At 45.8% G+C, this 14,174-nt stretch overlaps 1 protein-coding gene across 5 annotated transcripts in view; it reads left to right on the forward strand.

Moving 5' to 3' along the window:
- Positions 1–2,324: 2,324 nt before the first annotated feature.
- Positions 2,325–14,174, forward strand: part of ZBTB17 (zinc finger and BTB domain containing 17) — a 30,405-nt gene continuing 18,555 nt past the window's right edge. For 2 of the 5 annotated variants that reach the window (XM_089900606.1, XM_089900614.1), the window contains exon 1: positions 2,325–2,414. In XM_089900606.1, coding sequence (XP_089756732.1) covers positions 2,408–2,414 — 7 coding nt within the window. In that variant the 5' untranslated portion in view covers positions 2,325–2,407. Of the gene's footprint in view, positions 2,415–4,568; positions 4,656–14,174 lie in introns of those variants that run through there. The other 3 variants (XM_089900632.1, XM_089900621.1, XM_022598595.2) reach the window with 2 other exon arrangements.

The raw sequence follows: 14,174 nt of genomic DNA on the forward strand, positions 1-14,174 counted from the left end.
CATCTGGCCCGTTGCAGTTATACTGCAATTATATTACAACTTACATTGCAATTATATTGCAGTTTAGCAACCCACGGGATCAGCTCCGTCCAATTTTTGACTGCATAAACCCTGTGGCTACAAGAGATGAGAAAACATATTTAGAGTAATCAGGAGTGGGCCCTGGTTCTCTGGCTCTGTCTTGAGCTGAGAATTTAAACCCTAAATATTTCTTTTTTGAAACTCTTCAGTGTAATTATAAACAGCCAGTTCACCCCACAGTCCTTGTGGTCCTCACACCCTCACCATAATGATCAGTTGTAGCAACTGCTCCATCTACAGCCTTACCTTCATTAGGCACTTTCCTCTAGGCAACAATACTTATTGTGATGAATGGTAAGTTATGTAACTATTTTTTGCCTGCATGAAGTAGACTAGATCTGCATCACCTTCAAACTTGATTGCCCTGATTTCCAACTTTGAGCATCAGTTTCCTGCAGAAATAGAAAACTTGCTGGACTTTCTCTTTAATTAAACTTTTTATTTTGAAATAATTGTAGGTTCACATGCAATTGTAAGAAACAATACAGAGCAATTCCATCCCCCTCTCCATCTTTTACCCAGTTTCCCCCAATGGTAACACCTTGCAAAACTGTAGTACAATATCACAACCAGGATATTTATATTGACATAGTCAAGGTACAGAACATTTCCATCAATGCAAAGATCCCTTACCTTGTTTCTAAGCTTATTTTAACTAGAAATGGATTTAATACAGAGAATTAAATGTTTATAAACTTACTGGAGGGGCTGAAAAAATGGTCTCTAGACTGGGCTTTTATTAATGGCTCCCAGAATACCATTGAACTCACCAGTTAGGAGCTATTACTTCTGCCACAATCAGGAAGATGGGGAATTGAGAGGCCACCACTGAGATTATTGCACTCAAGAACGTATCACCACAGCAAGGGTCCATGGATCTAAATTTGGGACTAGAAGCTGGTTCCCAGGCACTAGAATGCTGAGTTTGGCTGGCAACATCTCACAGATGCTTCTGAACACTCATGAAGCTGGAGACTGGCCACAATGCACTGCTGCAACCCCCCACATTTGCATGACCTTTCTTGTCAGCAAAAATCAGCTAACATCAGCAGGCCAATGGCTACTCCCTCTCTTCCACCCTCCAAATCTTACCTACTGGCAGAACCATCTGTATCTGGGATTCTAACTGCTACTGAGTCTGGGAAATAAAATTTTAACTTTTTAAATTCTGGAAGGGATGGATGCCGAGTCTCAATTGACTACATCCAACGCAGATGACTCAGAAGTAGATTTGCATGCTTAGTATTGGGAAGACAGGAGAGTTCCTATCAGATTTGCTATCATTTTCCTGTAAATGAAAGGGTGAAGTCAACTGCTGCTGAGTTTTTTAGTTTCTCTAGTTATTGTGAAGAGAGGAGCAGTCAATTGGCCAGACTGACATTTGCTGAAGTCCCTCTTAAGGCTGGCAGTCATGGATTTGTAGGGAACAGTCTGTCCCACTGGGTACTTTCTCCAATTGTGTTTGGCTGTTTAGGTGTCAGCAAAGGGAAAAGGAGCAGTTGCATTCACCCAGGGCTGAAATTTTTACCAAATCCATGTGACAAAAAAAGGACAAAGGAGTTTTGGATTGTGACAAAAGTGTTTTTAAAATTATGGATCATGAAAAATAAATAGGGTCGGAAGTGAAGAAAGGAGAAAGCCGAGGAACTGTTTGGAAGTAGAAAAGTCAATGGCCTGAAGGTGCTGAAAAGTTGGAAAGAGGCCACAGAGTGGCTGGTCACGTCTGCAGGCAGACTTTTGTTTCCAGGCACCCTCATTCACATCCAGGCTAATCCTGGATCGCCTCTAAACAGGGAAGCGGGCAGTGGTTGGCTCAGAAAGTAGAAAAACATAATCGTGGTTCTGCAGCTTTGATGCCACAACTAGGTTCACATCTCTGCTTCATCACTTGTAAGATGCGTGACAGCTGGCAATTCATTACCCTGAGACTCCGTTTTCCCTTCTTCAAAAGGGAAACAAAAACATCGTATGCTGGTGAGAGGACTTGAGATAATGCACATAAAGCGCTTAACACAGCGCCTGGCACACAGTAAGCGCTGAACACGTAGGAGCTGTTATTGTGATATTTGGAATAGAAAACCAAGAAACGGTTACAAGGCGAACAATTCTAAGTGTAGAAGTAACTGTTATTACAGTAGGCGCATGCGTCTGTCCACGAGCTACTGCTAGGGCGAACGCTGCGCATGCACCGGAAGTTGCAGACGGGAAGCCAGCGAGGTCGGTTCCGCCCGACTCCAACATGGCGGCGCCCTTTGTCTGCTCTGAAGTGCTGTCCCTGGCCTCCTCGCTGCCGTGATGCACCTCCCTCTGCGGTGGGGTCCAGGACATGGCAGGTGAGGGTCAGCAAGCATCCGGGGCCGGAGGAGTCCCAGGAGTTGGGCGGAGGCGGCGCAGGATGGGGCGCGGCGGGACGCCGGGGACGGTTGTGTGGGGGAGGGGAGGGAAGTGGACTGAGAAGGGAACCCGGACTGAGGGGACCCCACAGGACAAGAGGGTGCAGGGCAAATGGGTGGGGGGCGCCGCCCGTCGAGCGGGCGGGGAGTGGGCGGGCGGACCGGACCCGCCGTCCCGGCGAGGGAGCGCGAGTCGCCTCCGGGCTGGGTGACACCCCAGCTGGTAGCGTCTTCGCCCCCGCCGCCCGGCTGTCACCGCCCCTTGACCCCGCGCGCCGCTGCTGGTGGGCGTTCTGAGGCCGCGAGGTGGCGGGGTGCAGGCGTAGTTCTCTTTGGCCGGCGGGGCCCGACGGCACAAGCCTGTCAGGGCCTAGGAGGAGCTTGCCGTGTAGGAGGCCGACACTGCCCCCGTGTAAGATTATTTCATTCATTCGTTGGTTCCACAGACAGTGGTTCAGCTCTTGATAGATTCTGAGGATAGAGAGAGTGATCCGGACTGGCATAGTGGTTAAAAAGTTTAAACTGTGGAGCCTGGTAGCCAGGTTTGAATCCCGACTCTGTGCTTGCCAACTGTGTCCTTCGTTAGTCTCTCGCTCCCTGTCACGGTTTCCTCATCCTTAAAGCAGAGTTGAGAATAAAACCTGCTTCCTAAGATGGTTATAAAGATTAAATGAGGTAATATGTGTAAAGTACTGAGAACGCTTCCTGGCACAAAGTAAACGCTGTATGTGTTTGTTGCTGTTATCTTTCGTATCAGCATCATCACCCAGAGCTCAGAGATTCATGTGGGAGACATACAGATACATAGGCAATTCTGATATGATGGAAGAAAAGCAGAAAAGCTCTTGCTCTGGAAACACTGAGTAGAGGCACCTCACTCGGTCTAGGCGAATCCAGGGAGGCTTCTGTTCCTCAGGAAACTGAGACCTGAAGGATGCTTGGGGAGCGCGGGCAGGAAAGAGGGAGAGTATTCCCAGTTGAAGATAGAGTTTGTGAGAAAGCTGGGAAGCCAGTGTAATAATTAAATGAAGTTCTCTGCCTAGAGACAGAGATTAGAGGTAAGACTAAAGAGGCAGTCTGGTCTGGTCCTAGGGGCCCTCCCCACTTTTCTTTTTTTTTTTTGGCCACCACATGGCATGCGGGATCCTTAGTTCCCTGACCAGGGATCGAACCCGTGCCTCCTGCAGTGGAAGCAGTAGAAGCCAGAGTCTTAACCACTGGACCACCAGGGAAGTCCCCTAGAGGGCCTTTTAAACTTAGCTGTGGACTTGAAATTTTAGGTTAATGGGACTCCATTTAAAAGTCAGATTTGTGGGCTAGAAAGATCACTCTAGTTAAAGAACGTATTAAAGGGAGTGGGCCCGGAGGCCAATTAAGAGGTTACTAGAACTATCAGGTGAGAAACGAGGGTGGACTTGAGTTAGATTAGAGGCAGAAGGTGGGGAGAGATGTTTTGGAGGTAGACTTGGCCAAAGTTGGTGATTACTTAGATGAGGGGTTTAGAGGCAGGGAGGAGTCAGGTTGACTCCACATGTTTGGCTGGTGGCTGGTGGTGCGGCTCAGTGGGATAGGGGGCAGGATGGGGGGCAGGTCTGAGGAGGGAAGATAAATTTCGTTTTGAACATGTTGAAAGTAGGTGCCTGTAAAACGTCCAAGTGGAGCTGTCCAGTGGTGATCTAGCATCCGGCGAAGGTCACTAAAGTTGTGGGCAGGGATGTGTCACCTGGGTGAGGGTCTGGAATGAGAAGCACGGTGTCTGGGACATCCCGGAGGAATGCTAACGCTGTAATGATACTTGGACACAGCCTCATTGCTTTTGCTTGTCGACCTCGTGTTATGTCTTTCGGTCAGCAGGCGTTCCTGAGTGTAGGGAATGGCACTGGCTTTATTGATCTTTGTGTCTCAGATGTCCAGCACAGGGGCTGGCGTGCAGCAGGCCAGTAACAATCCAATTTAACGCTTACTGAACACTTTGTGCCAGGCTCTGTGCTCAGTGCTCTGCATTTGCCTGTGCTTGGTGGATGAAAGGGCAGCTCTTAGGGAGCAGGTACCCTGCAGTTTCTCATCAGTTTTTCCACTTGGTCTTCGATTCAGGTAATGAGCTGGAGGAGGAGCGCCAAGCTGGAGTTGCCCCAGACAAACTGTCAGAACAGAGTAGCCTGGGCTACTTGGAAATCTGAGGTATGTCTGTAATACTCAAAGATGAAACAAACCAGGAGGTCAGTTTGTTTGTCCTTCTCCCCTAGGCTCAATGTGATTCAAATCACCCTTTCAAGATAGCTTTTTCTTTAAAATTATACAGTAATGACAAAATCCTAGTTAGTTTGGTTGGGAGAATGTTGATAACATTATTGTCGTTTTACTAACAAAGATCATGCTAGGTTAATCCCTGGGCAATGTTCACACCTTGTTTTAAGTAAGTACAAACCAAAATGCTCCAAAATACAGTGGCTGAAAGGAAATAGAAATTTATTCCTCGCTCCTTCACAGACTGGAAGTAGGCAGTCCAGAGCTGGTCAGGGCAGCTCACTCTGTTCCATGAAGTTATCCAGACACAGGGTTTCATTGATCATGTGGCTCTCCTTGCTCAAACCCAGTCTTCCATCTCATGGACTAAGCTGGCTGCTCTAGCTCCTGCCATCACGGATGCACTCTGTCTGGCAGAGAGGGAAAGACAGAGTGGGGAGCACACGCTCATTCCTTTTAAGGTTCTAATGTTTAGAGATACATATTTTTGTACAGCGTGTCCCCAAACACAAGCATCTGGTGTACAACCAAAGGAGGAATCACGACTATTCCAGTGCTAGAGAGAAAGCTGGCTGACAGAACCTGCTCTGTCCCCAGTGTGACTAGATTGCTGGCTTTGGGGGTTGGGCCCAGCCCAAGGGAAGTCCACTGCACTGGTGAAAGAGGGCGGGGTGTGTTTCCCAGGCCTCTGGGTCTCCAAGGCAGGCTCCCCTGGCTTTGGGTAGTTTGTGTTGCTTGGACCCAGAGAGTCCAGGCTTGTTTACTCATTCAGTGTTTTCTGTGCCTGACGTGTCAGACACTGCGCTGGGGGCTTGGGATGTGAAGATAAGTGAGACTGGATCCTGGGAGCAAGGAGCTCTTAGCCACGTGGGTGACCACAGTACGACACAAGGAACACCACAGATACCTGTTCAAAAGTGTGTGGTGCACAAAAGGAGGATGACTGACGTTGGAAGGCTGTACTGAGGTGGTGAAGATTCAGAGTACATAACATGTTTCGGATTGATGACTATAAAGGTCCCCTCAGATAGAGGCGGCAAGGACTCTGGAGTTGGGTGTGAACCCCTGCTTCCCTGGTTAGTGGCTCTCTGTCCTGAGGGTCAGTTACTTCATTCCTCTTCCTCAGTTTCCTCATCTGTAAAATAGGGATAACAATGTTTACTTCAGAGAACTGTTTTGAGAATTATGTGAGGTCAAGCAAGTAATTCACGGGATCTGCTGTGAACATGTCAGTTCCCTCCTGCTGCAAGGTGTGGGGTGGTTCGAAGCCAGAGAGACACATTAGGATTGCGGTTGAAGAACACCCAGACCGATAGGGAAGCCAGGTTGCAGTCTGTCCCTCTCGAGGCAGGAATTATCCAGGTTGTACTCAGAGGATCAAGGACTGCTCTGTGCACTCCCTGTTTTTCTCAGGAGTTCCACCAATGTTCTAATTAAAGTTGTCAACCTGGATTCTCAGAGACCATATTCTGAAAGCTCTGGTGAGGGGTCCTTTGGGAAGGAAAGGATTCCCTCTGCCTGGTTAACTCCTTCAAGCTCAAATGCTTCTGGGAAACCTTCTCCCAGCCCTACTCACCCCTGCACCCCCGCCCCAGCTGAGTTTGGAGCCCCTCCTCTGTGATTTCTTAGCATCCTGCAATGACCTTGCAGTACTTTTTTTTTTTTTTTTTTTTGGCTGCGTTGGGTCTTTGTTGCTGTGTGCGGCCTCTCTCTAGTTGCCGCATGTGGGGGCTACCCTTCGTTGTGGTGCATGGGCTTCTCATTGCGGTGGCTTCTCTTGTTGTGGAGCACGGGCTCTAGACACGTGACTTCAGTAGTTGTGGTGCGTGGGCTCAGTAGCTGTGGCTCGCGGGCTCTAGAGTGCAGCCTCAGTAGTTGTGGTGCGCGGGGTTAGTTGCTCCGCAGCATGTGGGATCTTCTTGGACCAGGGCTCGAACCCATCTCCCCTGCATTGGCAGGCGGATTCTTAACCACTGCACCACCAGGGAAGCCCCTTGGAGTACATTCTTACCTCCTATGATGATCATAGGTTTTCTTGCCTGTCTCCCTGTGAGACCACCAGCAGCTCGTGGGCAGAGACAGGGTCTTATTTCTCCTGGTATTCCCACTGTGTAGGTCATTTCCTGGCACGCAGTTGGTGCTCAGTAAACATTGTTGGATGAATGGATGATCGGCCAATGGGGCTGGAGAGACCTCTAGTGTGATGAGGGTTTGGCATACTATTAATGAAGAGAGGACAACCCAATGGTTTATTTGGTGTTTGGGTGTAATATGGGATGTGGACATGGTAAACTATGACCTAAACTATGAGAGTCTAGGTCAGAGATAGTTTCTCTGTCTTTCTTTTTCCAGTAGAACAGGGTTTCTCAACGTTGACATTATTGCCATTTGGGGCTTAGTGAGTCTTTGTCTTGGGGGCTGTCCTGTGCACAGGATGCAAGTAGCATCCCTGGCCTCTGCCCACAGATGCCAGCAGCCCCCACCTACCTCCAGCTATGGCAGCTGAAAATGTCTCCAGAGGAGGCTGTACGTCTCCTGGGGCAAAATTGCCCCCAGCTAAGAACCCCTGAGGTACAGGGTGCTGGTTAGAAGCATGAACTTCTAAGCCAAGCATACCTGAGCTGGTCCTTATACTTACTAGCTGTGTGCCTTTGGGCAAAGTACTTGACCTCTCTTAAGCCTCCACTTCCTCGGGTGTGAAGTGGAGATAATGATGACCTCACACTAACTTTATTGGGTTGAATTATTAATGAGGTAATGCATGTAAAATGCTTAGTCAAGTCCTTGACTCCATAATTGGTAACCAGCATTATTATGTGTTAGGAGAGGATGACCCTGTGAGGGTCAAGAAAGAAAGTGTGCAGAGTTGAGGAAGAAAAAAATGTTTAGGACAGGAATACATGCATGAGGTCCAAAAATCAGAAGGTTCTAACAAAAGTACTGGGGAAAGTAAGTCACCCTCCCACGCGTGACCCGGTTCCCCTCCCAGATAACTATTAACAGCGTTTGTGTGTCGTGCCCGGGCTCTTCTGTGCATATATATGTCTGTATGTATATATAGGGAAGACCATTTTTAAGTGCCAAAGGGCCTGATTTTGTTGCACATATACTGAACCTTCCATTTAGAACGCTGAAAGGGCAGCCTCTGTGGGCAGAGCTTCAGTTTTAACAGTTTGCCACAGAAGAGAGCAGGTGGCCCACTCTCTACCGTCCTGGAATTCCCCCAAGATGGTGCCGCGTGGGTGGCACGGAGGTACTCAGACATGGTGTCTGGCAGGGTAACAGGCACCACAAAAGGGAGGGACCCCAACCTTAGAGGAAATGAAAAACTCCCAGTACCTTTTGTGCCCAAAGCATCTTGTCCTGGAGACCATAATCTACCTCTTTTGCTGGCCACATTTTTGAATGATTGAAATCATAGAGGTCACAAAGAGCAGGCACTTTAGCACCGAGCGCTTTCAGCATTTGCTGCAGGCGTGTGTGTTGAGTGTCAGCATAGGTGCCTTGCACTCTCGGAGGTCCTCATGGGTGTCGGTAGCTCAACAGTCCAAGGACCAATTAAGGTTGACCTCAATAATGTAGTCACAGATACCTACAGAAAACCAGAGCATGGGCCCTTCCATTCAAACCTGCTTGTTATGAATTGGAGAGATCAGCCTTGAGCTTCAAAGGAAGGAAGCAAAGGGCATGGTTAGAATTGAGAGTTGTTCACTCATGTCTAAACCGCAGAATGCAGAGCCTCAGAGGTGGCAATTCCAGCTGAGAGTAGGGACCTAGCCCGAAGGGAGGCTTGGTGGGTTCATTGTAACATCAAAAACATACTCAGCTTCTGGTCTTAAAAGGTCTGGCAGCAGAACCTGTTCTCCTCACCCCACCCGCACTACTTCCTGTACTGGCCGATTAATCTAAGCAGTAATTTTCCTGTCCTGAATGGAAGGCTCCAGGGTTCAGTGGGAAGTTGTATCTCTCCGGCTTCTGCTTCAGAGCCAGGGTGGTGAAGCACTTCTCATTACTATAGTCTCAGGGCTGGGTGGGCCCCTGTCAGGGACTTTCCTGGTTTAGTGTAACTCAGTCAGCTGCCCAAGTTAATGCTTCAAATCATTGCTTAAAGTCAGAAGGAACATTGTTTAATTTTGTAAATTGTCTTTTTAAATATTGAGTAGATACAAAATAATACTGTACCATATAAAGGAAAAGGATACAAGGAACACCCATGTACCCATCACCCAGTTTACAAAAAAGAATGTTACCATTACCTTTGGAGTGCCCCTCCCTGATCCTGTCCCATTCCCACCCCCACCTAATCACTGAATTTGGCTTTTATCATTCTCTTGCTTTTCTATTTTTTACTTTTTTTTTTTTGGCGGTGCCAAGCCTGCTTGTGGGATTTTAGTTCCCTGACCAGGGATTGAACCTGGGCCACAGCCGTGAAAGTTCTGCATCCTAACCACTGGACCGCCAGGGAATTCCCACCTCTAGCTTTTCTTTATAGTTTTACCACATGTGTTTGCATTGCTAAGCAATGTATTGTTTAATTTTGCATGTTTTTGAACTAAATAAATCATTTTGTTATTTTTCAGTGATCTAAATTTTCTCCTTAACATATATGTTCTTGAGATTAAGCCATGTTACATATAGGTGTATTTCATTTTCACTGATGAATTATGTTCCATTGTATGAGAACATATCCGTTCTGTTATTGATGGACATTTGATTTGTTTCCAGTATTTTGCTGAGACAGGCAGTGATGCTGTGACCATTTCTGGGACACACGTGTATAGCCTCTCAGGGTACACCCCTGGGAGGAGGACTGGAACACAGGGTGCATGCATCTTCAATTTGACCAAATAATACCAAATAGTTTCCAAAGTGGTTTCCCCACTTTACACTTCAACCGACAATTCTGTTTGCTTCACATCCTCCAAACAATGGTATTATCACATTTAAAATTTTTTACTAACCTGTTGGAAGGTTAGTGATACCTTATATGGTTTTTTCTTTTTTAATAAATTTATTTTGTTTATTTATTTTTGGCTGCATTGGGTCTTCGTTGCTGCACGCGGGCTTTCTCTAGTTGCGGTGAGCGGGGGCTAGTCTTCCTCGTGGTGTGTGGGCTTCTCATTGCGGTGGCTTCTCTTGTTGCGGAGCACGGGCTCTAGGTGCCCGGGCTTCAGTAGCTGTGGCTCACGGGCTCTAGAGCACAGGCTCAGTAGCTGTGGTGCACAGGCTTAGTTGCTCCGCGGCATGTGGGATCTTCCCAGCCCAGGGATCGAACCTGTGTCTCCTGAGTTGGCAGGTGGATTCTTAACCACTGCTCCATGAGGGAAGCCCCCTCGTGGTTTTGATTTGCATTTTCATGATTATTAGTGTGTTGAGCATCTTTTCATGCATTAATGGATCATTCAGGTTTCAGCTTCTCTGAAACAACTGCTTAAATCTTTTGCTCATTTTTTTTAATTGAATTGTTTGTCTTTTTATTTATATGTAGACTTTTTTTCTTGTTTTTTGTTTTGATACTAATCCTTTGTCAGTTAGATGTGTTGTAATTATCCACTTGCAGTTTGTGGCTTGTCTTGTCACTCTAGCTTTTTTTTTAATGAAAAGAAATTCTTTTTTTTTTAATTAATTAATTATTTGGCTGCGTTGGGTCTTTGTTGTGGTGTGTGGGCTTCTCATTGTGGTGGCTTCTCTTGTGGAGCACAGGCTCTAGGCGTGCGGGCTTCAGTAGTTGTGGCATGCAGGCTCAGTAGTTGTGGCTCACAGGCTTAGCTGCTCTGCGGCATGTGGGATCCTCCTGGACCAGGGCACGAACCTGTGTCCCCTGTATTGGCAGGCAGATTCTTAACCACTGCACCACCAGAGAAGTCCCCAATGAACAGAAATTCTTAATTTTAATGTCATTTATCAATTTTTTAATAGCACGATTTGTTTCTTTTTAAGAAGTTCCTACTTCAAGTTTATAAAGGTATTCCCCCATATATTGTCTTCCAAACATTTTATGATTTTGCCTTTTACATTAAGTTCTTTAGTCTGTTTATAATTATTTTTGTGTATGGTGTGAGATAAGGAGCTAATTTCTTTTTCCTTTTTTTAAAATAAGCACATCAGATTGTCCCAGTACTATTTATTGAAAAAATATATCCCTTTGTTGTGGGTCTTTAATGTCACCAGTAACCATTATCATACATCAGGTGTCCACAAATATATGGGTCTGTTTCTGGCCTCTTTACCATCTATTCTCTATCTGTGTGCCAGTATCACACTGACTTAATTTCTAAGTTTTCATATAATAATTCTTGATATCTGGTAAGGCTTTGGCCATTTGCTTTTCCATCTTCATTTTAGATTGTGCTTATCAAATTCATAAAAATTGTTGGAGTCTTTTATTAGAATTGCTTTGAATTTTATTAGAATTGAATTTATTACATATCAATTTGGATAGAGTTGACATTTTTATGATATTGATCTTCTGATCCACGAATATGGTATATCTCTCAATTTACATAACTTAGCAAATTCTAACATTAGTCAGTGTCTTTACACTTTACTCTCAAGCAGTTAGGACCTTAATTCACTTTAATTCCTAACACTCCCTCCTCAACTTTTTATAATTATTTTTGTGTATGTATGTATAGGTGTGTATGTTCTTTTTCAATTTTAGAAGACGTCATTTGTTCAGTATTTGTTTAGATTTACTTATTTCTTACTTACTACTTTAGTTGGTCCTCACTTCTTCTTGCATTTAATACTTTCATTCTGGGATCACTTTTTAGCTACCTGAAGTGTACCTTTTATAATGTGTGAATTTGGGCTGTAGTCCATTTGGGGGCCATCTAACAGTTACAGATTCTCCCAGGGAGAATTTTATACCCCTCCATTTGGTGCCAAGATTTCATATAGGCTTTTTCTGTGCCATCTTCTTTCCACTAAGATATAACCCTTTGGGGCCAGCTTTATTCTGGAGGGCCCTCCCGAGAGACCTCCCTTCTTGGCAGCAGGGGGAGAACTCGAGCTCGCTCAGTTCTGCAAATGCCCTCGCAGCCCACCCTTATAGCTCCACTTGCTCCTCTGGATTCCAGCCTTTGCTTAAGTTTGTTTCATCTGTCAGTATTCCTTACTGACTTGTCAGTTCTTCGATGCATTTTAAAAGATGTCAAACAATTTTCTTCAGTATTTGTAGCCATTTGTAATGCGAGCCAGCCAGGGTACCTGGTGTGCCGTGCTTCCAGAAATTAAGATGCTTCAGAGTTTCAATTTTGTGTTTCATTTGGCAGCAACAAATTCTGCAGGTTAGAACTAAGACTTAGTAATGTTCACTTCTGACTTTTTTTTATAACATGTTTTGTGACACTGATTAGTATAAGGAAAGGGAGTTGGTAAGTGCCAATTAATGACAGAGAATTTGCCCTTTTGGGACAGACTAAGGACCTGGTGAACCCAGAATTCCGTGTCTGTCCACGGAAGTTTTGTCCTTGTTTAAAGTGAAAAGAGGACAGCTTGTAGAGTGTGGTGGACTTTGGCCTTGAATCTGGGCATGTCATTGAGACCTGGGTCAGATGACAACCCCTCTAAGCCTCATTTTGCTCATCTGCACAATGGGGGTGATCATATTAATACCCTCCCGGAGGACTGTCATGGGTATGGATGAGGTAGCATGTATATATGAAACACTTTGCAGGCAGGTTGCCACGGCAGCTACTCCAGTTACTCCCTTAGTGGCCCCCGTTAGACGTGTGCTCTCCACAGGTCGCTGCCCTTGGGAAACAGCGAGCCTACTATTTCTCTTGGCAGTAACCTCCCCTCAAGCGTTTAGCATGGTGGGACTTCTTATTAGCAAGACTGTGTTTTCTCTACATGCAGTCCCACAGTCCCACCCACAGTCCTTTACCAGGACTCACGATTTCCTTACAGCTGGGTAATACCCCATCAGGCTGGGAAATTGTAGCCTCTGCATGGGACTGTCTGATCAGTTACTTACATCCAAGCATTAATTTGTACCTAACCAGTGAATGTATTTAGAACTTACATCGGTATTGACAGGTCTGACCCAGTGTACCGCCTTCTGCTTCTGCTCGCTGGGGACATACACTGACCTACAGTGGAAACTCAGTCTCTTCAGTCTTTGCCAGTTTGAAACTGGAAGTGGTAACTTGTACTTATTCATATTCGATTATTAGTGAGGTTGAACATCTTTTTTCTGTATCGAGTATATTGACCACTCGTATTTCTTCTTTTGGGAATTGCCTGTTCATTTCTCTGACTCATTTTTCTGTTGGGAGATTTTTTTCTTGTTGTTTAATTTTAATAACAGCTTTATTGAGACAGTCACATACCATACAACTCACCTATTTTAAGTGTACAGTTCAGTGGCTTTTAGTTTAGTCACAGAGCTGTGCAGCCGTCACCACCAGAACATTTTCATCGTCCCCAAAAGGAGCCCACAGCCCATTAGCAGTCACTCCCCATTTACCTCTATCTCCCCCAGGCCTAGGCAACCACTTTCTATCATTATGGATTTACCTGTTCTGGGCATTTCATATAAATGGAATCACGCAACTTGTAGCCTTTTGTGGCTGGCTTCTTGCACGTAGCACAATATTTTCAGTGTTCGTTCAGGTTGTAGCACATATCAGTACTTTTCTTATTGTCAAATAATACTCTGTTGTATGGATATACCCCGTTTCATTTATCCGTTCATTAGTTAATAGACATTTGGGCTGTTTTGACCTTTTGACTGTTATGAACAACGCTGCTGTGAGCACCTGTCTACAAGCTTTGTGTGGATGTACGTTTTCATTGTTGACTGATTTTAAGAGCCTTTTATATATCAGGACTATTAACCCTTATTTTCCATATAGGCTGTAAACATTTTCCCCCAGTTTATATTTGCATTTGGGAAGTTGAGAAGATAAGGGTAGAAATGTGAATGAAACAGAACATTTAGGTTTCTGACCAGTCTTTCATACCCCTAAGAATTAAGTTTGTGTACCCTCACTTCCCCACCCTAGTCCCCATAAGCAGCCCCTTGGGGCTGGCTGGCTTCCTTACATGGCCGTGCGGGTGCTCTCTCTGTCTCTCTCTGTGTCTCTGTCTCTCAGCCTGCCTGCCCTAGAACCAGGCAGCACTTAGGGTGGTTTCCAAGTTTCTCTCAGACGCTCACACTTCAAAATAGCTGGCTGAAAAACCGCCAGGGTTGCAAGTCATCCATTAAAAGGCCTCACGCTGCTGCAGGTGGTGGGTGGGAGGGGCAGGAGGTCCGCAGCACTGTTTCTTCAAGGGCCAGCGCTGGGGCCTGAGCTGCTTCTAATCCTCCCAGGGCTGCTGTCCAAACACTCTCTTCTGGAGCGACACTCAGCATCTGGATTTGAGTAGCCTCACAGTTTTAAGAAATCCTTGCAAACTGAGACATTGAATTCTTGACCACTTTCTGTCCAGGCCTATCTTAAGTTTTTG

This window comes from Delphinapterus leucas, chromosome 1, assembly GCF_059928025.1.
Source record: "Delphinapterus leucas isolate spDelLeu-1000000601 "Yukka" chromosome 1, BTC_Dleu_Yukka2, whole genome shotgun sequence".
In the NCBI taxonomy this organism is placed as follows: Eukaryota; Metazoa; Chordata; class Mammalia; order Artiodactyla; family Monodontidae; genus Delphinapterus; species Delphinapterus leucas.